General features: G+C 44.3%; 1 protein-coding gene across 4 annotated transcripts in view; it reads left to right on the top strand.

The window, feature by feature from the left end:
- The window catches only part of upf2 (UPF2 regulator of nonsense mediated mRNA decay), a 34,535-nt gene extending 9,450 nt beyond the window's left edge, over positions 1-25,085 (top strand). Inside the window, exons 12-21 of one of the 4 annotated variants that reach the window (XM_070546191.1) lie at positions 273-662; positions 1,611-1,886; positions 1,984-2,167; positions 7,556-7,704; positions 12,671-12,775; positions 12,840-12,938; positions 13,117-13,290; positions 18,359-18,500; positions 20,050-20,170; positions 24,870-25,085. In XM_070546191.1, coding sequence (XP_070402292.1) covers positions 273-662; positions 1,611-1,886; positions 1,984-2,167; positions 7,556-7,704; positions 12,671-12,775; positions 12,840-12,938; positions 13,117-13,290; positions 18,359-18,500; positions 20,050-20,170; positions 24,870-24,879 — 1,650 coding nt within the window. In that variant the 3' untranslated portion in view covers positions 24,880-25,085. Of the gene's footprint in view, positions 1-272; positions 663-1,610; positions 1,887-1,983; positions 2,168-7,555; positions 7,705-12,670; positions 12,776-12,839; positions 12,939-13,116; positions 13,291-18,358; positions 18,501-20,049; positions 20,171-20,261; positions 20,540-24,869 lie in introns of those variants that run through there. The other 3 variants (XM_070546228.1, XM_070546144.1, XM_070546164.1) reach the window with 3 other exon arrangements.
- Positions 25,086-25,816: the final 731 nt, after the last annotated feature.

The following is a 25,816-nucleotide window of genomic DNA, read 5'->3' on the forward strand; positions in this document are numbered from 1 at the left end:
AAACTGGTTGGCGGAACCAAACGTCACATCAGAGAGAAGCTCCAGGAGGTTAAAAAGCAGAATTCTGATCTTCACTCGTGTGTTTTTAAAATGTGAAGAAAAGCAGCCAAAGACCTTCAAGAAGTCTGTGACGTAGTTGATTCAGAAACACTTTAAACCCTCCTGAAATCTGACAAAACGAGCATCAGGATTTTTACGCAGCGCACAGGAGACCGGTTTACCAGATGAACCTCCGTCCGTAACGCTCACATCTACTTCTTTCTGCTCTCCAGGAACAAATGATGCGTAAAAAGCAGGCGCAGCATCTGGACGCCCGCTATGTGACCATGGTGGAGAACGCCTACTACTACTGCAACCCGCCGCCAATAGAGAAGACGGTGAAGAAGAGGCGGCCGCCCTTGCAGGAGTACATCAGGAAGCTACTCTACAAGGACCTGTCCAAGGTGACCACAGAGAAGGTTCTCAGGCAGATGAGGAAGCTGCCCTGGCAGGATCCGGAGGGGAAAAGCTACCTGATCTGTTGCATGATCAACATCTGGAACGTCAAGTACAACAGCATCCACTGTGTGGCCAACCTGCTGGCTGGCCTGGTGGCCTACCAGGAGGACGTGGGCATCCACGTGGTGGACGGTGTGCTGGAGGACATCCGGCTTGGCATGGAGGTAAAAACCCAGCTGGACAAACTTCTGACCTTCACCAGACTGACTTTATTTTAAAGGTTTATGATTTTCTCCAACGGGACCTTTAAAACCCGAGCTCGAGCTGGAATGTGCTGGCAGCAGATCGGCTGATCAAACCGGTGCACACACAGTTCTGCTTTGTGCACATTTTCTAAGAACTGTGTCATCTACCTGCTTGAACCGTCCCTCCTGCGGCTCACTCCCATCGTAAACACGGAGCCTCGTCTTCTGCTGGAGGTGTGGAAGCACCTGAGATCAGAAGAGTCCGATAAAGGATTTCTAAATCGTTCGCTGTAATCTCCTAATTTTAATAATCTAGGACTATAGAACGTCCGTCGTTTAGCGGTAGTTTGTTGTTGTTTCTTGTTTTATAAACAGGAAAACAGCTTCAAACACTTTCTGATCCTTACGTTGGGTCCAGAAACCATCTGCAGAGGTGAAGTTCAGCTCCAGCATGCAGAGCGTGCAGCACGTCCTGCCCAGTGAGAGGAAAGGAAAACATACTTTGTGTGTGTGTGTGTGTGTGTGTGTGTGTGTGTGTGTGTGTGTGTGTGTGTGTGTGTGTAGCGTGTGGCGCCACTGCTGTTAGACCTGAAATCAGCGGCGTGTTGCAGGATCGTTTTCAAGCTCTACGAGTTCAAATGGAGCCGTTAATTTTTCCACAAATGCACAAAGATTCACCTGCATGCGTTAGAATCTAGTCCAGTGTTTCTGACTAGGATCTTTAATATTTAAACTCTGAAATGCGTAAAAACTAATGATGAAAATGATAAATATCTTAGTCTGATGCTGAGAAATGATGGATTTAGGTTGTTTTGATCAACTCTGGAAGATGACATCATCTCTAACATCACAGGTTCTTCGGGACATTTATTTAAAGCTTTTGTTGTTTGGTCGTTTATCTGATGACCGCCTGTCTGTCGGTTCCAGGTCAACCAGCCAAAGTTTAACCAGCGGCGCATCAGCAGCGCCAAGTTCCTGGGCGAGCTCTACAACTACCGCATGGTGGAGTCCGCGGTCATATTCCGCACCCTCTTCTCTTTCATCTACTTCGGGGTGAACCAGGACGGAAGCCCCAGCCTTCTGGATCCTCCGGAGCACCTGTTCCGGATCCGCCTGGTCTGCACCCTGCTCGATACCTGTGGCCAGTACTTTGATCGCGGCTCCAGCAAGAAGAAGCTGGACTGTTTCCTCGTCTACTTCCAGGTATGTCTGATCCATGAAGCTCGTCGTCTCTCGGCTTTACCATGAGAGTTTACAGAATCAGTGAAACGTTGTTTTGTGTGTGTGTGTGTGTGTGCAGAGGTACATCTGGTGGAAGAAGAGCCTGGATATTTGGACCAAGGACCACCCATTCCCCATTGACATCGACTATATGATCAGTGACACGCTGGAGCTCCTCAGGCCCAAGATGAGGCTCAGCTGCTCCATGGAGGAGGCCACCAAGCAGGTCACCGACCTGGAGAGGGAGGTGCTCGTCAAACTAGGTAAAGCAGGGTGTCCGCGGGGTTTTAAAAAGTATTAAAAAGTGATAAATAAAAATAGTCAAATTTAAGGCCATTAAAAGTGTTAAATTTGGTCTCAGAGGTATTATTTTTTCCAAATTAGGTATTATTTTTTTCAGACTATCAGATGTCGTATTCTGAACATCGACATAGAAATATATTCCGAATGAAATGTGTTGAACGATCATAAAAACAAAACAAGCCGATTATTTGCTCCTCCCACTTGCGCTGCCTTGAGTAGCAAATGAAGCGCTCCTCACAATGTTGCCAACTTGTCGACTTTGACGCTATTTCTAGCAGCTTCTCAGATCACCTTCTTGACTTTTTAAATCTTAAAAGTACCTAGCGAACACCTCAGAAACATCTCTGGTAACCCTTAGCTACTTTCTGGATAACTGTCGTCGACATTTCCTGCAGGTTAGCTAAACACTCCGCCTGCGCTCCGGACCGTTCTTCAGGACATTAGGAAAGGGAATGATGTAGTGATGTGTCGGTCGCTACAGAAATGGCTCTCGGAGCCGGCTCCTTGTTGGATTAACCAGAGTGAGTGACACACACACCGCACCTGCGGGCTCCTGAGCCGCTAAAAACGGCTAAATGTGCGGCGTGCTAAACACACGTGCAGCTTGCCCCAATTGCTGTGAGACCGGGTTGGGGGGTGGGGGGTGCAGCTGTGGTTGGGACAATTATTACATTAACTGATGGACTTGTAAATAAATAGTTTATAAATAAGGTAGAAATAATTTCCTCACGCTGATAAATAATAACTAACCTCTCTGAGGACACGGTGCTAGTGCACGCTCCTACAGCACCTTGACACGACTCAGTAAATGTTATGTAACATTTTGTGAACATCAATTTATTTGCATTTATTTGTTATAAATGCCACTGTATAATTCTTGCTGTCAGTATTTGCAAGATATTGGTGTTTGGGTCTGTACTGGTTAGACTTGAATGAGTTAAACCAAGGTCTACAGCCCGTGGGTCATAAACTATGAGGTATAAGTATATTGGTCTTTTTATACTGGGAATCAGGAGTTATTTTAGTGATCATATTTTTTCTTATTTATTTTTGTCCTGATTGTGCCCTGAGCAATTTTATGACTGAATCAAAATAAAAAAATAAAAATCAACATAAATTGAAAAATCGTCTTAAATAATCGAGATCTCAATTTCAGTCACAATAATCGTGATTATTGTTTTTAACATAATCGAGCAGCCCTACTTTAGCATATCCGGTCACATAATGATGACGTCATATTCAGTGGTCGTTCTGCATCATTTCAGGCCTCGTGGTCAACTGTCTGAACCGCTGAACAGAAGTGCCTGGCTTATTTTCTAAGTAAAATAAATATGTGCAATACGTTGTCAACATCAGTGAGTCTCTAAGTCTATTCTTTTTGAATGTTATATATGTTAAAATATGTGTAAATAGGTCGCTGATTAACACTTGCAATTTAGTGTTGTGATGGTTTTAAAAAAATTCTGAAGGTAGTAAAAAAAAGTATTAAAAAGTAGTAAATTTTACTTAAGGATTGCTGTATATACCCTGTAAAGATGAGTTTCAGCTGCCGGAAATCGTTCGTCTACATAGAGTGATGGGTGTTAGAGCAGCAGCCAGTTTCACGGGTTTGTTGGGTCCCGGTCGTCCCTGCAGAGCAGCATTCCTCGGAGTGTGGGAGTGCACGCCACCCACAACCCAACACACACATACACACACTCTTACCCAAAAACCCGTCAGCTCAGAGCACGTTCATTAAATTTAATGACAGCTTTTGTCTCTGACTCGAGTTTGTTTCAGGTAAATGAAACAGATCTGACTCATCAAACACGCATTTCTATTCAATTCAAGTTTATTTATAAAGCGTTAAATCAGGACCAGAGTCGTCTCAAGGACCTTCACACAGTAAACATTCCAGTACAGGTCAGGTCATTAAGCCAATCAGTAACAAGGTTCCTATATAAGGAACCCAGCAGGTCGCATCGAGTCACTGACTAGTGATCCTGGCTCAGTATAAGCATTCATCCACCACGACTCACTGGGGATGGAGAAGACAGAGCAGATGCACACGCACACACACACACACAGTAGTGTTTCTATGGTTACATTGTGATTGCTTAGTAAATATTCTATTTGGTGAGAGATAAACTTTATTGTATTTATCCTAGTGAATCTATAATTAAACGGGTAAACTAGTAGTAGCACATCCAACGTCAAGGAAAGCAAAAAGTTATTATCAGGAGAGAGAGAATGTTTTAGTGGTTAGCAGCAGTGTGCTAGATGATGGCCCCCTCCATGAGGCCACCACAGCTCAGCAGAACATCGTTGTAGCTTCTTCTGGGGAGAAAAAATAAGAAAAAATAAAAGTTAACAGCTGAAATAGCAGGAAATAATACGGTTAAAGAGCAGATTGTAGAAGAAAGTAGTCGAGTGTGGAAAGTGGTCAGGGTAAATAAATAGTCAGTTTTCTTTTGAATGTAATTTTGAAAGTTTCTGAAAGAGAAAATCACAGATTTTTTTTTAAATGGTGACAGCAGCAGAGCCCGGGTAACCGGAGGGTTGTAGGTTTGTGTCCCCCTCAGCCTGTTGCAGTCGTGTCCTTGGGCAAGAAACAAAGGTTTAATTTCTGTCGACAAAAAAAAACAAATGTTATGGTTTTTTTTTTCTGAAGCAAGGCTCAACGCAGATTAATGAGGTGATAAAATGTTGAAAATAAGATCCATTAATGTGATTTTCTGCAGATGATCCCTCTGCTTAGAAAATAAACTACAGAATTTATCAGGAAATTATTAGAGATCATCATATAGTTATAATGAATTATTATGAAACACCAGAAACATCAGAATACAAATGAAAACGTTTCTAAATGTTGCAATGGTGTGACCATCGACATTAATATATGGACAATGGGTTTCCATAGGCTCCAATAAGTTTTTCTGCTAAAATGGGAGGTGGCCACCACCGCCATTTTGACCGTGTCACAGGTTCTGTCAAGCCCAGACAATTCCACAAAAGGGAAGAGAGGTGGAGCTGAGGGTGGGGCTGAAAGGCTGGGATCAACTGACGACACCCGGTCGAACTAGCTACAAGCTAACCTGAAGCTAACCCAAAGCTAAAGCGGAGGTGGGAGCTAAGCTAACGGAGGTAGCAACCTGGCTACAACCGGAGTTAACTGTGAACAACACCAGAGCTTCTGAGTCAGAGATACGCCGGGCTGACCGCTGGGTAAAACCGGGTGGAACACAGAGGTCTCCAAGACCTCCACAAGCCTGCAGCCGCACAGCAGACAAGCACTGCTGCAATCTGAGATGCGCAGAGCTGCCGCTGGGGAGAACCGGGTGGAAAGGTTTCCATCCCAGAGCTCCACAAGCCGTCAGCTCGCGCAGCAGACAGGAGCCGCGATCACAGAGATGCGCCGAGCTGCGGGGAGGGGAGAACCGGTGGAAAACATCGGTCTCCCGAGAGCTCCACAAGCCGATCGTCGGAACCCAGCTCCACCAACATTATGTTAAATGCACTGGGTTTTACCCTATTACATTTAAATTTCATGGTTAAACAGTACATGTTAAAATCTAAGCTCGGCTCGGCAGTGACCTAAAATACATAAATATAATTTTACTTACCGAAAAAAATGAAGTGGAGACTCCTTGGACTCTCAGTCTCAATTAGTGCAATTAATGCCACAGCAAGTCATTTTGTCCAACAATTGCACAAAAATATCCAAAAAGAATACACACACACAGAGACTCAAAATCCCGGAACAGTTTCCAGGCCAGACCGAGGCTCTACTGAGGCCTTTCCATGGAGCTAGCTCTGTGGTCACGTGGGTCTGATGCTCATTAATTATTCAGAATTTTAGGCTTTTAATACACTTAAACAGAAGAGTGAGAAAAAAATCACCCCCCTCAGAGTTGTCATGAGTGTAAACTAGATCATTTGAACCAAAAACATGTTCTGGTACCAGGCTGTAAACATGTTTATTTCTGCTGTGAAATTGGTATTTTTAACATGGGAGTCAATGAGGATTTGCTCGCTTCTGACACCAGCCCCTAGTGGATGAGGGTGGAACTGCAATTTTTGGTACTTCCGGGTTGGCCTCAATTTTAAAGCCACATTGTGGGGGCCTGGGTGTGACTGAAGTAGCCTAATGCTACTGTTTCTTTAAGAGATGCGGTGCTGAAGAGTGAAACTGAAAGTTGGAGATGCTGTTTGTTCAACTTCTCTAATAAGCCGCTGTAGAGGGCAGAAGTCATTCTGTCTGGTGTTTTAGTTCAGCACAAACATCACAATAATAAGACATGACTGTACGTTTGTAGTGCAGCAGCTTAAAGCTTCTGGTGTGCCGCGCACAGATCTGTTAAAATGCTCAGAAGAAGCGCTCCTGTGGGTCGCTGCTGCAGAGACCGGAGACGATCTCTGATGGATTATCGAGAAAAAAAATGTCTGTTTCCAAAATCAGAGCAAATAATCGACCGTAAATTTGGTTTTCAGGACTTTTGTTTTATTTTGACAGGATCAGTCTGACGTGTTTTTGCAAACCCTGCATTTATAGCTCGTGTGTGTACAGATGTAGGAAGTGAATGTTCGTACACGAGTATATTTAATAAAAAATGTAAAATTCTGCAATGATTTAACTGAAATTCTCTTCAAAGTTCACAGTGAATCAAGGTAAATTTGGTAAATCCGAATGAAGTTATGAGCCTTCTGAACGTTTCTGAGCAGCAGGAATAAAATCACCACCGTCTGTTTAGCTTCATCTGAACTGAGTCCCGCTCTAATAACGAAAATCCAGATGAGATGGACGAGCGAGAAGGAAGCAGGTCTCCTTCTGCAGCCTGATAACAAAACAGTAACTCGGCTTTCTGCAGCAGTTTCTTGTTGAATTGGAATGAAGAGAATGTGAGTGGTGGCCCCGCCCTCTGAAAAAGTGACTGTGTGCTCCGGTGGAACGGGACTAAAGCGATCTACGTCAGTGTGAAATAACTGGAGTAAAGGAAGAAGTGTTTGCTGAGTCAACCTGAGGGCTGATGAGCGATTGGAGCCGGGTCAGAGGTTCTGTAGCTTTCCTCTGCTGGTGTTTAGTTTGGTCCAACTCAGGATTCTGTGTGGTTGATGGGGGGCCTCTCAGACACACAGCAGCCCCATTGTTAACTTTCACACGTTAACCAGGATCTGACATTCCTGTGTTCTTCAGTCATGCACTCAGAACCTGATGTGCAACTTCAACCCGCCTGCAGACGCTCGTGTTGATGCTGCGGTTTAATATCTGCTGACAGAAAACAACTTTTAGGACTCAGTCACTCCCAACGTTCAGATTATTGTTTTAAAGCTGATGCTTTTGAGTAAATCTGTGTGTGCGCGTTTTTCAGGTATGGCCATGGAGAAGGACGGGCGCTCCAGCGCCATGAGCGAAGGAGAGGCCCTCGATGAGGAGGACGACGACGACGAGGAAGAGGGAGGCGCTGAGACTGAGGAGCAGTCGGGCAACGAGAGCGAAATGAATGAACAGGAGGACGACGTGAGTGTTGTTTTGTGTTGTTGACCTTCGCCCGTCACCGTTTACAGAGAAACGCGTCAACTGATGGAATCCAACCTGACTCTTTTTCCCATGCTGTTTTAGTTTCAGAACGCAGCAGTTGGACTTGTTTGGGTCAAACCAGTGCAAACACTCAGCGTACCGGACCGTTGTATGGTTTTAACAAACATCTTTCATATAGCTCCAAATCACGAGGCTCTTCACAAACAAAATAAAACAATTAAAGTATAAAAAAGATTTAAAAAAATGATTAAAACGTGTTTAAAATGAGAATCTGTGATGAACTACGTGCTAACGGACCAGAACCCTCCAGAACCGTGTCAGATTGTTAAAAAGAAGGTGAATGCTGAGTTCCTGTTGCTGAACGAGGTTCTACAAGCTGCTGGAGTACCACGAGGGTTTGGTGTTTTACTGAAGTACAGACTACTGTAACTCTCTTTTCACGTGTCTGAGCAGAACCTCCCTGAACCGTCTACAGGTGGTTCAGAACGCCTGTGCTCGGCTTCTGACCAAGTCCTCCAAACACACCCACATCACCCCGCTTCTCCTCCAGCTTCACTGGCTGCCAGTCAACTTCAGGGTTCATTTCAAGATCCTGGTTCTGGTCTATAGGGCCTTACACGGACAAGCACCATCATACATTGGTGATCTTCTTAGTCCCTACACCCCCAGCAGGTCCCTGAGGTCCAGTGATCAAAGCCTACTGGTTGTGCAGCACCAGGCTTAAGGTCAAAGGTGACAGATCATCTGCTGCTGTGGCCCCCAGACTCTGGACCTCTCTCCCCCTGAGCCTGAGATCAGTGGACTCAGTGGTCTCCTTTAAACTCACCTGTTCAGTAGGGCTGTCGCGGTTGAGGAATTCCCCCTGTGGTGATTCAGGGTAGCTCAATATTGCGGTGTACGATATTATTGCAGCACTTTTTTTATTGCAGTACTATCTATTTTGCTAAAAGTTTCTTAATTACTGAACTCACGGCAATGTTTGCCTTGAAACATGGTGTTTACACATTTAAAAAAGGTTAAAAATTGCCGTGCCTTCTTTTATAGCACTTCACTGAATGCAGATCAAAGGGCAGTAACAACACAGATCGCAGTAACGTTTGTTTCTTTGTAGCGATGGGTACCGAATTCGGTACTTTTTAAAGTACCGACCGAGCACCGATTGACGTCATTTGAAACGGTGCCTCGTTTCGGTACCCGTCCTTCATAACGAGAACTTGCCTAGACAGCTGCGCATGCGCAAGAGCGTTACGTCGTCGGTCGCTGTGAGTGAGTTGTGAACAGAGCAGCATGGTAGAAAGAACGCACGCTAAAGCTTGGGTCCACTTCACTAAATGTGATGGGTAACTGGGTGATGATGAAACCAGCGACAACGATCTAAGTGAGACATCCTCATCTTAATCTGCTCTGGTAGGTAAATAAAATGTTTAAGATAACGTTAGCTTGATATGTTAGCTTCTGTTTCACTAATGGTGCGTTCGCTTTCTCCTCGGAACTCCGAAATTCCGACTAGAAGAACATGAACGCGCTCTAAAGTTTGGCTTCACTTTACTAAATGCGACGGGTGATTGGGTGAAGATGAAACCAGCGACAACGATCTAAATGTGAGGCATCCTCGTTTTAATCTGTTCCAGCAGCTAAATAAACTGTTTAGGATTACGTTAGCTTGATATGTTAGCTTCCATTGCCACCATTGTTATCATCTAATGGTGCGTTCGCTTTCTCCTCGGAAATTCTAACTTCCCAGTAGGAAAAATCTAATGAAAAAGGACGGTAAAAGGAATGAAGATACACAGTAAATTTAGTTCACAGTAAAGATGTTTGCTTCAGTTTAATTATCAGCTTATAAAACTACAAGGACGATGTTAAAATACAAACAGTTGTATGTTATTTATCTTGATATTTATCAAATATGGTTATATATTGAGAAAAATATATATTTAATTATAAAAGAGAATTAAAATATTAAACACTCAAAAGTATCTAAAATTGGTACCGTTAAGTACCGGTATCGATTCCTAGGTACCGGGAATTAGTACTGAATCGATTCAAATGTCAAAGGTACTCGTCCCTATTTCTCCGACAGTCTTGAGTCCGACTGAACTTAAAAATAACAAAATTCAGGAGAAGGTTCAACTTTTAAATGCAAATTTGGCTGCAGCATCTAACAAATAAGAAACAAGTCCCCGTTTTTTTCAGTTGTTTAAAATCGAGCATAAAAAAATTACATGTACGGAGGGCGGGGCACTATCATTTCACTTTCACACACACGAATGACGGTGATTTATAGCTCGGTCACGTCCTTGTTACCCACAAGGAAAACCAAGCATGTTAACCATATACGGTTTGAGAGAGGATCTGAGAGGGGGGGCAACATTTCCAGCAACACTGAAAACCCTCTCGGATGGTGCGCTCGTTGCACTAACGCACTCGTACTTGCGTGCGACTGGCGAGCAAAGGGAATCTCTCCCGGTTGTTGCTCCACCATGTCGGGGGGTTTTCTTTAGGGTGGATGCATTCCTCCTGCAGGTAGCGAGTGAGCTCCAGCTCAGCTCAAACTCTCTTCGGGACGGTTGCAGAAGCAGTGATTGTCCGGGACTTCAGCAGGTCTCCGAGCGTTTATTTATTTATTTTATTTTTTTGCCGCTGGTGGCAGCTCTGTCTCGGCCAAGGACTCTGGCTGCGCAGCAGCTGACGTACTGAAAACCAAAGTGCTCCCAAAGGAGCGAAGTAACGTTTCGTTTTGATACCAGTGCAGGCATGCTTCTCAACATGCAACATTGAGTCGAATCCAGTTCGGGAATAGCGGTGGCCCATGATGCAGCGCGGTGGGGTTACCGTGACAGCCCTACTGTTCAGGCTTTGGTGGGACCTTCATCGCCCTCTCCTTGTTCTGCTCTTTCTACCAGTTCCTCCTCTCTCACCATCCACTTATTTCCCTCTTTCATTTTTTTAATCACAATTTAAATTTTTTTTTGTAATTTTAAACCTTTTTTAAAATATTTTTTGTGTTTAAAATTTTTTGTTTTTATCAAGCGTCTTGTGATTTTTATCTTGAGAGGCGCTGTATGAAAGATTGTTTTCTTTCTTTCATTCTTTTCAATAGTGGACTCTGAGTCTGAAACAAGCCCAAACCATCACCCCACCACCACTGTGCAGTGTTTTCTGTCTGTGCTGCAGTGCATTGTGGGTAAACAACCCTACTTGGGTCTTGTTGTTTCTGAAATCTTGTGGTTTGTTCGGATAAAACTTTACAAGCAAGAGGTTAGCTCTTGAGATTTGTTTTCCAAAAAAATCCTACGTGATTCCTCTTTTCCTGACCTTTAACCTCACGCCTGTAAATTCTGACCTCGGTGTGAACCTGCTGGGGCGTTCACTCAGTGAGACTGGTGTGTTGGATGTTTGTCATGAGTTCATGCAGCAGAGAAACAGAATCATTCGTGTTTAGGCTTCAGGTTTCTTCTGGAAAAGCTGACAGTCAGACTGATTTATTAGTTTTCTGACAGAAAAGTAAAGAAAACTAAAGGTTAAAACTGTTTCCCCACATGTCAGAGAAATGAGAGGGTGTGTGTGTGTGTGTGTGTGTGTGTGTGTGTGTGTGTGTGTGTGTGTGTGTGTATTTTGGCAGACTTTTATTAAACAGGCCTTCCCTTCACTTGGTTTCTTTGCACCTGAGTCATCAGTAGCTGATAAGCAGGAAGTACTAGAAAAATAAAAGCATATTTTATTCAAATCATGTAGCAGGAAGTGTTTTGATGGGTTTAATTTAATTTTTTTACCCACATTTTGTTCCAACGTGTGTGTGTGTGTGTGTGTGTGTGTGTGTGTGTGTGTGTGTGTGTGTGTGTGTGTGTGTGTGTGTGTGTGTGTGTGTGTGTGTGTGTGTGTGTGTGTGTGTGTGTGTGTGTGTGTGTGTGTTGTGGGTGGGTGGGTGGGTGGGTGGGTGTGGGTGTGGGTGTGGGAGAGAGAGAGAGAGAATAATAAAAAAAAAAACGACCGGAGCGGAGGCAGTGACCGACGCAGCATGAGCCGTTTTCCGCTCTGTCTTGTCAAATGCACCACGTACGTTACGAAAAAAGTAAATTTAAATATTCAACCGAAAAAGAGGCGAACTGAAGAAAACCTAGAGTTCTGAAGAAACGTGAGCAACAGTGTAGCAAGCACAGAGAGATCCGTTACTGTCTCTGTGTGTGTGTGTGTGTGTGTGTGTGTGTGTGTGTGTGTGTGTGTGCGTGCGTGCGTGGGCCAAACTGGGCTTCCTCGTTTGCCTCTTTGATACGGTCTTCCCATTCCTTGGGACTGCTGCAGAGTTTTGTGTGTAGGGAGGGGCGGGCGCTCCATGTGACTGGCCAATCACAGAGCGTGAAGGCAGCCAGTTACCCAATGAGAATTTTTCTTCAGCACGATTTCAGATATTTACGAGTTTTACTCATTTCATGCTCGTATTCGTCAAAAATGCTTTATCCGTACCGGATATTGGTCTGGAACGAGTATCCGGCTCATCCCTAGCTGTAACCACCCTGCCCTGCCTCCTCCTCCTTGCTACCAGCTGGCTGTGATCACAAGCAACAACAGAGTAGTTCCCGCTGCTTCTTTGGGAAACAGCGCAAAAAACATTTTTTTTTAATCTATTAAACGGGATCTTGTAGGCGTGGCGGTGGGATTTCAGCCGTGGTGGCCCGCCACGGCTACGCCTATGTAAGGGAAACACTGAGTTTCTACTCGGACCGATTTAGAGGTGACACCCCCTGAGCCTGGTCACTTCCTGTCCGATTATGGTGTATGTTCTTAAAATAAAGTAAAGATAAGGAAAGCTAGAAATGTTCTTCTCGTGTTTGTTACCGACAGCGGAATGTTAGCATTGCTAGCGCCTGTTAGCATAATGAAGCTAATGATGCATCTGTTAGCAAGCCCGAGTTACTAAAATAGCTCTTTGCACAATTCACAGGATGGATCGGAGAATGAGGAGGAAGAGCGGGAGGAGGAGGAAGAGGAGAACACCGACTACCTGACTGACTCTAATAAAGAAAATGAGACGGATGAGGAGAACAACGTAAGATCTGATCCCAGATATTCCAGAGTTCCTCATCCTGGTTCTAATCTCTGTTCTCCCGCAGGAGGTCACCATCCGGGGGGGTGGACTGAAACTCGTGGAGTGTCCCGAGGACGAAGACTTCATTCAGGCTCTGGATAAGATGATGCTGGAGAACCTGCAGGTACCACATCTTGTTTTTAACTTCAGAAGACATGATTGTGCTAAATAGTTTGTTTCTTTTGTAAATAAATTTTTCTGTCACAGAGTCGGAAGCGTTTTTACACAACGCAGGAAAGTCGGTCACTCTTAGACACGAGAAGCTGAAACCCTCTTCTGATTGGTGTGTTTCGTGTCCGCAGCAGCGCAGCGGCGAGGCGGTGAAGGTGCACCAGCTGGACGTGGCCATCCCCCTGCAGCTGAAGAGTCAGTTGAAGAAGGGGGGGTCCTCACACCCATGCATGGGGGAGGCGGAGCCTGACATCTCTGACACCATGCAGTTCGTCATGCTAACTCGCAAAGGCAACAAGCAGCAGGTGAGAGCAGTTTAACCATACACACGACGCACACCGGCTGGGTTCTGCTGGTTTAATCAGGCGATTAGTCTGGGACCAAAGTTGCTGAACCAACCAGGACATGTCTCAGCTCAGAATGGATCAACCGCCAGACTAGACAGCTGGGAGTCGTGGAGCTAAAACCAGATTCTGGGTTTGTAAGACGATCGTCTGCAGAGTCGACCCAGTTCTGGTTCTGAGATGTAGAGACGACCTACAGTTAGAACAACCAGGGGATTACTAGTGGCTTTTCTAGCCTACTTGATGGGATTTTATATTTACATTTATTTATATTTATTTAGTTTAATTATATTTATGTTTTTATTATCACACCAAACCTCATAAAAAGCTTATTAAAATGTGTTTTTTAGTTGGGTAAGCACCTCCCTCAGTAGAAATGAATGCACTGGGGGGCCAAAAGAGACCAATTTAAAATGGTGGGCAGCAGCTCCACTAGGCAGCGCTAGTCCACGAGGCGTCTACGCATGTATGTATGTGCATTACAGTAAAACGACCTAGCATGCTAGCTAATCTAGCTAGCCTGGCTCTGGCTTCGCTTCCTGTTCAGCGGCTGTGAGCAGATGGGGGAGGGGCGGTCAGAGGAGCAGTTTGATGGATGAGTCATGGTAAATGGTCTGTATTTGTATACAGTCATTCACCCATTCACACACACACTTGTACTCTGAATCATGATCCAGTCATTAAGAAAGGGACGTTCACCGTGATTGGATGAGGTTTTTCCAGGATTGTACGTTTCATTTTTTTGATAAATCATTTAATTTATTTGCTGACATCAGCAGGTGAAGAACAGTAAAGATCACAGAGCCCACCTTTAAGAATTATATTAATGTTTTAAAGATTTAAATCTGGATACTTGGATCCGTCTAAAAATGGGAAATAATGATCCCCCCCCCCCCCCCCCCCCACACACACACACACACACACACAAGGCTGAGTGACACAGCTGCTTTGGTGCTCTTTAAGGATATTTTTTGGGAAGATGATGGTAAATGAGTGAAAATGGAGAGGCCGGATGGTGTTCCCTCCTCATTCCAGCTACACACGAGGGGATAACACCCTCGGATCTACAGTAAAAGTCAGCGAGGCCGTGTGGTGGAGTGTGTGGTTTGAGGGGAGAGACCGGCTTCTGTGCTGAAGGGTGTGTCCGGTCTGCTGCCAGAACTCCTGAGTTTTAAAAGAGTCCAAACATCAGCCGGTGTCGGAGACGTGGAGAACACAGAACGTCTGTGTGTGTGTGTGGGGGGGGGGTACTGGTCCCACAGAACCATCATTCAGCTTCTGCTTAAACGGTGTTTCTGTTTTTCCGCTTCAGGAATCCTGTCACAGGAAACTTCACTGAGAGAATCTGAAAGTTTTAACTATGAATCATGAATAAGTTTAATTTCTGCACATTTGGAGGATTTGGGCTTTATAAACTGGGCCAGGCTAACCTCCTGCTTACTGTCTTTATGCTAAGCTAAGCTAACAGGCTGCTGTTTGTCGCTCACACAGATTTACCAAGTTTTTAGAGATAAATAAGAGTTTCTACAAAACCTCAAAGTACAGAGGTATATGAGGTGTTTTGTATTTAAGGACTTCAGGTAGAATGTGGTTTTCTAGAGTCAGATTGAAATTACATCATAGAATAAAACCCAGAGAAGATATTTTATAATCAGGCTGATGCTAAGAAGAGAAAACACTTTAAGTCTGTTTATCAGCTTTAAATGATTTTCTGGCTGCTTTACTTTTAGTGCACAGTGTTTTATTTTACATTTGAGTAATAATTTATTTTTGAGCACTGTTAATTTAGTTTTTTATCTGATTATCTTTAGCGTTCAACTCTGTTTCACAACTTTGCCTTTAACTGTAATTCTATTAGGGCTGAACGATTTTGGAAAATAATCTAATTGCGATTAAATTCACAATTATTTTCTCAAGGGGCTTTTCTAATTTTCAACTAACGGAAGCACAAAAAAGATCTATGTAACTTGTACTGAATATAAACAAGTTTATTTGTCTACACATACATAAACACTCACAAGTAAAGACAACATCTTGTATTTGAAGGTGCAATGCTTTGCAGCCAGGAGCACATCCCTTGAAGCAGCGGTGGTATTGGCATCAACTGTGAACATTTATTTGCAGGAAAGAAGTGTGTCCCATTTATTGAAGTCTTTTGTGTTTAGAGCATCGACATATCCACACGTCCTCGATGTCCTCAGTGGACAGCTGGCTGAGGCATATGATCTTCCACTCCTTCCAGGAATCCAGCATACACCCCGCCGTAGGGATGCTCGATTATGGCAAAAATAATAATCACGATTATGGTGACTGAAATTGAGATCTCGATTATTTAGGACGATTTTTCAATTAATGTTGATTTTATTTGTTTTTATTCAGTCATAAAATTGCTCGGGGCACAATCAGGACAAAAATAAATAAGAAACAAGATGATCACTAAAATAACTCCTGATTCCCAGGATAAAAAGACCAATATACTTATAGCTCATAGTCTATGACCCAAGGGCTGTAGACCTTGGTTTAACTCATGTAAGTCTAACCAGTACAGACCCAAATACCAATATCTTGCAAATACTGACAGCAAGAATTATACAGTGGCATTTATAACAAATACATGCAAATAAATTGACGTTCACAAAATGTTGCATAACATTTATTGAGTCGTGTCAAGGTGCTGTAGGAGAGTGCACTAGCACCGTGTCCTCAGAGAGATTAGTTATTATTTATCAGTGTGAGGAAGTTATTTCTACCTTATTTATAAACTATGTATTTACAAGTCCATCAGTTAATGTAATAAATGTCCCAACCACAGCTGCACCCCCCACCCCCCAACCTGGTCTCACAGCAATCAGGGACAAGCTGCACGTGTGTTAGCCACACGCGCACATTTAGACGTTTTTAGCAGCTCAGGAGTCCGCAGGTACGGTGTGTGTGTCACTCACTCTGGTTACTCCAACAGGAAGCCGGCTCTTGAGAGCCGTTTCTTTAGCGACCGACACATCACTACATCATTCCCTTTCCTGAAGAACAGTTCGGAGCGCAGGCGGAGTGTTTAGCTAACCTACAGGAAATGTCAACGACAGTTATCCAGAAAGTAGCTAAGGGTTACCAGAGATGTTTCTGAGGTGTTCGCTAGGTACTTTTAAGATTTAAAAAGTCAAGAAGGGGGTCTGAAAAGCTGTTAGAAATAGCGTCAAAGTCGCCAAGTTGGCAACACTGTGGGAGGAGCGCGTCATTTGCAACTCACTCAGGGCAGCGCAAGTGGGAGGAGCAAATCATCGGCTTGTTTTGTTTTTATAATCGTTCAAAACTCAGATCGTAATCGTGATTAAAATTCGATTAATTGAGCAGCCCTACCCCACCGGGTGTGTCCCCTGTGGACATGTGGAAGCCCCCTGCTCCGTTCTCATTATTGAAAAAATCTTATCAATCGCATTGAATGACCAGTTTATCAAATCCATGGTTAGTAAAAATAAAGTTTTTCAGAATAAATGCAGAGAAGCGCTCTGTGGGCAGACAGGACAACGAGCTTTGGGAAAAAAAGATAAGGGAGCGAAAAGAGAAGCGTCTGTACTCCACGAGTGCCTTGAAGAGAAAAAATAAAGATTGATTTGATTTGAAGTACACAATATTAAAGGGACTTCAGTTTTACCAACAGTACATGTATGTACATGTACATGTATGGAAATTTAAAACTACTTCCTCGTACATTCTCCTGCAACGCCCTGGTCCTGTAGAACGATCCCTGGCATTTTTACTGTGATTGCTTCTGTATTCCTGTAAAATCATAGAAAAAAAACATTTTTGGGTCGAGCAAGCCTGCTTCACCAGTGCCTTCCGGAGACGGCGTGATGACGTCATCCGCGTTCACGCTCAGGCATAGCTCGTAGGGCTCGTTATCTGTAGCTTAGCAGCAGAGCGAGAGGCGGTGTAGCCGACTCAGCGACTTTGTCTCTGTCCCTGCACCTGGCAACACTTCTGAGGCCTCTTCTCTACTCTGTAGAACTTTCTTGTAGATAATCCCAGTAGATTAGCAACAAAGAAACCCTTTGCTCTCCCATTCGTTCTTCCAGGAGCAAGGAAAGAGAATGATAATCTGCGCATGTGCACGAGGACATAAAACTTTCTCAGCCAGGCCAACAACAAAGCTACAGCTGCAGAGCTGCAGACCGCTGATTTACGCCTGCTGCTGCACGCCTGCTGCTGCACGCCTGCTGCTGCACACCTGCTGCTGCACGCCTGCTGCTGCACGCCTGCTGCTGCACACCTGCTGCTGCACGCCTGCTGCTGCACGCCTGCTGCAGATTCAGTGCAGGCATCAACCTGCAGCCTCCGGCTCTGCAGCCTTCAGGCACGTTGGCCCTTCCTGCATTTGGCAAATAAAGTCAGCGGGAGTTTGAACCACCGTCTCGCTAACGCACACAGCTCTGTGGCTCATTTCCCTCAGTGACACAGGGATGGTTATATCATGAGACACCTGCTCCCAGTTGCTCGGTACACCTGCGTGCACCGCTACTATCACGATCTAGATGGAGAGAAAACACAACGGAGGAGTGGAGAAGGGGAAAAGCGGCTGTTCAAGAAAATGCTGGTGATGTGCAAATGTGACACATGAGGAGAGCAGGAGGTCTGAGTTACGTCCTATAACACCAAATCTGCCTTAATATCACTTTATTTATAATTTTAGAATTTCTTTTACACATCAAAGCAACTTGGGCCATTTTAGACATCCTACCAAATCATCTTAACTAATAAAATAGTAATAAGGGGAAAAGCTAGCTGGGGCTTTCCGTATATGATGGAAGGAGCATTTTTAGGCTGCTTGTCTGGCGTGTCGACATCAGAGTTGTTTAATTTATTAGAATTACCATCAACAGTCGATATTTTGATTTTAAATCTGAAAACTTCAGCTGATCTTCTGATTTTGTCCTGAGATGATTTTAATCTGAACGTCCATGAATAATCTGAGCTGAAGGTCCCTGTCATTGTCCCTCGATCCTAACCGTGATGTTGTGTTTGTGTTGGACAGTACAAGATCCTGAATGTCCCCCTGTCCTCCCACCTGGCGGCGAATCACTTCAACCAGCAGCAGGCTGAACAGGAGGAGCGGATGAGGATGAAGAAACTCACCCTGGACATCAACGAGAGGCAGGAGCAGGAGGACTATCAGGGTACGGAGCTAACAGGAAATGGCTGAGACATTTAAACCATTACATCCTGTTATAAACCTTTTATCGTTGCTGTCACTCGGCAGAAGGTTGACTGACGGGAAACAAAACCACCTTGCCCTGATGCTTAATGCTATTTTAATCCTCCTTAAGAAAAGGTTATTGGATCCCCTCTAGCTTTCTGAACAGCCTCAATTTGGAGAAACAGCTTAAAGTCCCATAGTTGTCACACACACACACACACACACTGGTGTGTGGTGGAAACAGTCCTCTGCAGCTGACCCATCCCCATGGGTAGCGGTGAACTGAAAGGAAAACGTCTCGGTCAGTGCGCGTGCGCGACTCCTCGCCCGAGCTGAGGGAGACGTATGAATCTGGCTCTGAGGACTGATGAGCTAACGGTTAGTCGGGATGCACCTGTCAATCTAAAGGTGCAGAGATGCTTTCCTGGAACCTTTTTGCCGTATGGCTTGAAACACTCTTCAGAGATCGATGGCATCCAGTAAATTAAATGTTATGACAAAAGAGAAATGATTGTAAACGCCTCTGAAACGTAGGATCCTAGAAAGACCTCATCGTCTTGTCAGTGGTTGGATCCTGATCCACCCATCAATCTGCTCTCTGACTGCCCCTCCCCCGTCGGAACATACCTCTCCATGTGCATGAATCGTTTTTCTCGATTTAAAGAGCAAGTCACCCCCTACCAGAGTCTTACTCCGCTCCCACTTCCTGTTTGAAAAATGCAACAAATGCTGTTGCCTAGCAGACCGAGAGGGCGGAGTCGCTAACAAATACACACAGGCTCACAACAACATTGTGACATAATGTACCATCTAACGTCATTGTGTACTTCTTAGCCAATAGCGATGGCAGATTTAAATTCAAATGCAGTGCAGAGTTTTTACCTGACAACAGTACAACACTGACAGTTTCAGGCAGAAAATTAAAATTTGAACTAAACTGCACTGAAGTGCAAAACTATTGACTACACGTGTCTGCAGCACCATTAGACACACATTTATATAGTTTATCAGAAAAAAATACTTGGTTTGGGGGTGACTTGCTCTTTAAAGTCGCTGATTGAGGTTTAACAGGTGAGAAAGCCCCGCCCCCTCTACAGCTCAGGTAGACTTCGCCATAGAAGCATTGTCAGAGTCTAAACAGGCAACTGTTCTGATCTCTTTGATGTTTATATACGATCACAGTTTAGGTTGGAGGCCGTTTGAAGTTTCTTCTGGTATCTGATGACGTCACACAAAATTTTCGTACACCAATTTGCATTTTAAACATAAAATTTGGGATTTTCTTCTCCCTTCTACTCGCGTCTCCTATCGAGTCCATTTCTAGACTACAATTATATTTGAACTCAAATTGCTCAAAGTTGTTATCCCGTCAGAACGTTTTCTCAGCTGATCTCTACGACACTGATTCGGGGAGTAAGCAGCTTTTTGTGAGCAAAAAATAACCATCGAATTAAAAAGGAGGTTGTTTTTCTGCAGCAGCTATGTTTCAGCCATGTGAATCAGCTGTCCTCTCACTCTGCATGTTACAGAGATGATGCAGTCGTTGGCCCAGCGCCCGGCTCAGGCCAACACCAACCGGGAACGCCGGCCTCGCTACCAGCACCCGAAAGGCGCTCCCAACGCCGACTTGATCTTCAAAACTGGAGGAAGGTGAGACGAGGAGCTGTGGTGGCGAGGAGGCGACAGACTCATCAGAACCTGGTGGATCAGGGTTTTTATCTACTGGTGTTTCTCTGAGCAGCATGAGAGAGGCAGGAAGGGGGAGCATCGGAGACGAACAGAGTCGCTAAAACAGCCGCTGCCACCAGCCAGATCAGTCTGAGGAGTTTGTCTTCTGGTTCAGAAGTTTACGTCCAGCTGAGATTATTTATTGTTCTTCAGTTTCTCTGGAAATATGTTCAAATAAAGAGTTTTAGTTCATGTGGTAAAAGCTACAGCTCACAGGCATTCTGTTCTTTATGTTTAAATTGACATATAAATATTGGACAATGGGTTTCCATAGGCTCCAATAACGCGTTTTTGAGGCTAAATGGCCACCACCGCCATTTTGACCGTGTCACAGGTTCCGTCAAGCCCAGACAATTCCACAAAAGGGAAGAGAGGTGGAGCTGAGGGTGGGGCTGTAAGGCTGGGATCAACTGACGACACCCGGTCGAACTAGCTACAAGCTAACCTGAAGCTAACCCAAAGCTAACGCGGAGGTGGGAGCTAAGCTAACGGAGGTAGCAACCTAGCTACAACCTGAGTTAACTGTGCACAACACCAGAGCTTCTGAGTCAGAGATACGCCGGGCTGACCGCTGGGTAAAACCGGGTGGAACACAGAGGTCTCCTGAGAGCTCCACAAGCCGGCAGCCGTGCAGCAGACAAGCGCCGCGATCAGACAGGGATGCGCCGAGCTGCGGGGAGGGGATAAGGGTGGAAAACATCGGTCTCCCGTGAGCTCCACAAGCCGATAGTGGGAACCCAGCTCCACCAACATGTTATATTTCAGCCCATTTTCTAAAGTGCAGCATTATGTTAAAAGCACTGGGTTTTACCCTATTACATTTAAATTTCATAGTTAAACAGTACATGTTAAAATCTAAGCTCAGCTCGGCAGTGACCTAAAATACATAAATATAATTTTACTTACCGAAAAAAATGAAGTGGAGACTCCTTGGACGCTCTATTAGTGCAATTAATGCCACAGCAAGTCATTTTGTCCAACAATTGCACAAAAAATATCCAAACAAGAATACACACACACAGAGACTCAAAATCCCGGAACAGTTTCCAAGCCAGACCGAGGCTCTACTGAGGCCTTTCCACGGAGCTAGCTCTGTGGTCACGTGGGTCTGATGCTCATTAATTATACAGAATTGTAGGCTTTTAATACACTTAAACAGGAGTGAGAAAAAAATCACCCCCCTCAGAGTTGTCATGAGTGTAAACTAGATAATTTAAACAAAAAACATGTATTGGTACCAGGCTGTAAACATGTTTATTTCTGCTGTGAAATTGGTATTTTTAACATGGGAGTCAATGAGGATTTGCTCGCTTCTGACACCAGCCCCTAGTGGATGAGGGTGGAACTGCAATTTTTGGTACTTGGGGCGACGGTGGCACAGGAGTTAAGTGCTCGCCCCGTAATCGGAAGGTTGCAGGTTCGAGTCCCGCTCAGTCTGTCGCTGTCGTTGTGTCCTTGGGCAAGACACTTAACCCACGTTGCCTGCTGGTGGTGGTCGCAGGGACCGGTGGCACCAGTGCTCGGCAGCCTCGCCTCTGTCAGTGCGCCCCAGAGCAGCTGTGGCTACATCGTAGCTCATCACCACCAGTGTGTGAATGTGTGTGTGAATGGGTGAATGACTGATTGTGTTGTAAAGCGCCTTGGGGGGTTCCATGACTCTAGAAGGCGCTATATCAAATACAGGCCATTTTACTTCCGGGTTGGGCTCAATTTTTGAGCCGCATTGTGGGGGCTTGGTTTAAATGAGAAGAAAGCAATGTAATTTATGTTGAGTTTAAAGTTTTGTTAAGTAAAACCAGAAACTTTCAGACTTGTGTAGCAAATACAGATTCAACTAACCATTAAAGCTCAGCTATGTCCTGTTGTTGCTTTTGGCGGCCATCGTAATTTTAGTCTTCATGACAAAAATGCATTTTAGTCTTAGTCAGTTTTCGTTGACAGATTTTTGTTTCATTTCATAGGTCAGACATTTAGCCACTGGAGTGAGGTTCACACCCATCATTTATTCTAGGACTATTGGACATGTTCATAGCTAATCCTAACCCCAGATGTTGTCCAGTAAAACGATAATCCCCAGACTGGTATCATTTATTTATTTTATTGATAATCACTATAGTTTAGAGTATTTATTGATGCAGATCTGAGCGTCATTCAGCAGATTTTCACTAAACAAATTTTATGATTTTCTTTCCTTAACAGAGTGGACTCTTAGGGAGCATACAGTCTATTCTGCACAACTTTCAAATGGAAATAAAAATATTGTTTGTCTAGTTTATTATTTGAGTCATCAGACCTCCAACTTAGTGTCTTTTAAATGTATTTTGGCAACGTCCAAACCCCTTTCCTGTCAAGAAATTTAATTTTCTCTGTTTTGGTTCAGTGGATAAGAAGTCAAACATTTTGATTTCCTGAATTACCAAATGGAAAATCTTTGTTTACCTTTTTGTTAATGGTTTCTTGTGGAGTACCACAGGGTTCAGTGCTTGGACCAATTCTTTTTACTATATATAAGCTTTCAATTGGTAAAATCATTAGACAGCATGGGATACACTTCCACTGTTATGCTGACGATACTCTGTTATATTTATCCATTAAACCCTGATGAACCTAATCGGTTAGGTAGATTACAGGCTTGTCTTGAAGACATAAAAAAACTTTCTGCTTTTAAATGAAAACAAGACTAAGGCTTTCATCTTTAGACCCGAAATTCAGAAAAGGAAACTTCTTAGTCAATCACCTGACCTAAACGACATTAAATTAATCTCCGAGAACAAAGTAAGGAACCTTGGTGTTATCTTCAACCAGGACATGTCATTCAAATCCCACGTTAAACAGGTTTGTAGGATTTCCTTTTTCCACCTTCGGAATATTGGTAAGATTAGAAGCATCCTTTCCAGTAGTGATGCTGAGAAACTAGTTCATGCATTTATTACATCAAGACTGGATTACTGTAATTCATTACTCTCAGGAAGTCCACAGAATGTAGTTAAAAGTCTTCAGCTTGTCCAAAATGCTGCAGCTAGAGTTCTGATGAGAATTAAAAAGAGAGATCATATCTCTCCTGTCTTAGCTTCCCTACATTGGCTACCTGTTAAATTCAGAATAGATTTTAAGATCCTTCTTCTCACATATAAAGCTCTTAATAATCAAACTCCATCATACATCAGTGATCTGATTGTTCCATACGTTCCTAACCAAGCACTTCGCTCTCAGACTCCAGGTTTACTGGTGGTTTCCAGAATATCTAAAATTAGGATGGGAGGCAGATCTTTTAGTTATCAGGCTCCTCTCCTGTGGAACCAGCTCCCAGCTTTAGTCCGTGAGGCAGGCACTTTGTCTACTTGGTAAAGACGGCTCTCCCTTGCCCTGCCTCCAACATGCCTCCATCTAAAAGGCTAGGTTATCCAGAGTTATCTCTGTAGTCATGCTGCTATAGGCTTAGACTGCTGGAGGATACACTGACAACTTTTCACACTCTACTGCTTTCTTCTACTATCTGCTCTTTAACTGTATTATTTCCAGCTATTTCAGCTGTTAACTTTATTTTCTCTGTAAGTGTTTTTCTCCCCAGAAGAAGCTGCAATGATGTTCTGCTGAGCTGTGGTGGCCTCATGGAGGGGGCCATCGACTAGCACACTGCTGCTAACCACTAATACATTCTCCCTCTCCTGATAATAATATGTTACTTTCCTTTGACATTGAATGTGCTAATAATAGTTTACCCATTTATTTATAGATTCACTAGGATAAATACCAGGGTTTCCTCCAGCGCTTTATAAGCCTGGCGGCCCACCAGGCTTTGCTTGCCCACCCGCCAGGCTAAGCCTCATGCCCCTCCCCCCCTCCCCGACCCTACCGTGTCCGCTGACATGAACGGCTCAACAAAACTAGAGCCCTCCATCAGCTGATACTGGTGAGAAACGGCAGCGGAACGTGTGCAAACACCCCACCCCTGCTCTCACAGAGGAGTGCTGCGGGATGGAGCACGCGAGCCGCCAGGCTTAACTCATTTTCTGGGGGAAACCCTGAATACAATAAAGTTTATTTCTCACCAAATAGAATATTTACTAACAAGTCACAATGTAACCATAGAAACACTACTTTGTGTGTGTGTGTGTGCGTGTGTGTGTGTGTGTGTCTGCTCTGTCTTCTCCATCCCCAGTGAATCGTGGAGGATGGCTGCTTATACTGAGCCAGGATTCTCTGGAGGTTTCTTCCTGTTAAAAGGGAGTTTTCCTCTCCACTGTTGCTGCATGCTTGCTTAGTATGAGGATTGCTGTAAAGACTCTGACACTAGTCAGTGACTCGATGCAACCTGCTGGGTTCCTTATATAGGAAACTTGTTACTGATTGGCTTAATGACCTGACCTGTACTGGAATGTTTACTGTGTGAAGGTCCTTGAGACGACTTGTCGTGATTTGGCGCTTTATAAATAAACTTGAATTCAATTCAATTGAACTCTAAAATTTATATGTCTTAAAATATTAAACAGCAGAGTTTAATAACCTCCAGGAGTCGTGGATTGCTGTGTTTGGACAACCGTCCTTGTTGTTACGAGTGTCGTTTCCCAGACGTCTGAGCTGCATCATGTCTACAGTAACTGTCCCATGTGTCCTTCAGGAGACGCTGATCGGAGTCTTGCCCGGGCTGAGTGAGCACGACACAGAGTGAATGAGAGAGAGAGAAAGCGAGGAGATCGGAGGGAAACCGGCCGTGGCCGGGAGCGAGTCGCCCACCGCCATCGGGACCGACCCAAAACCCCCTGACCTGAACACACACTGTTACCCAACCCAGGGGCCCGACGGCTGAGGAGGAGAGGCGGAGCCAGGAGCTGGGTCAGAGGTCAAGGCTCAGGCAGGCGGCTCTCTTTTCATTTTTGTCTGTTGGCTGAGATGACAGAAAGTCGCAACCATCACGACCGTCTGGACCAGAACACGGACTTCACACACACACCTGAGGGGTGAACTGACGACGGGACACACGGACGCGGAACAGTGAGATGAAGATTTCACCTCATCGCCACTCCGGGGAGGATACATAAAGTGGTGTTATGAGTGCACATCTGGATGTTTTTCTTTCTCTTCATGTGTGGACTCAACGCCGGGACACGTCTGGTCCATATGGGTTCTGGTCTGATCGAGATCCACAGAACCACGCAGTCTCTGGTTGTGTGTTCAGACTGTTGGTGCAGCGAATCAAAGGAGCTTTTGTGATTTATTTGTATCTCCTGGTTTAGGTTTTGTTAGAGTTTGAGTCAGAAAACTTCAGTTTAGTTTCATATCTAACAAAGAAAAGTGTGAAAAACACGGACGAACATCCGAAGCGCCAGACTGGGAGAGCTCTCTCACTTCCTCCTCAGAAAAGTTCAGAATCATTTGCTTTAGTTCAAACAGCATTTGAGTCTAACTGCAGGTGAATTAGATGAACTTCAGCTTGCTTTGGGGTTTAGTGCTGATTTCAACCAAAAACCTTTTGATTTGAGTTTTTTCTTTCTTTGAGTAAATTAAATAAACTCACTATAGGCTCTGCATGTTTAAATAGTAATTATGACCTAATTTGTAATAATC

Source organism: Nothobranchius furzeri, chromosome 1, assembly GCF_043380555.1.
Source record: "Nothobranchius furzeri strain GRZ-AD chromosome 1, NfurGRZ-RIMD1, whole genome shotgun sequence".
In the NCBI taxonomy this organism is placed as follows: Eukaryota; Metazoa; Chordata; class Actinopteri; order Cyprinodontiformes; family Nothobranchiidae; genus Nothobranchius; species Nothobranchius furzeri.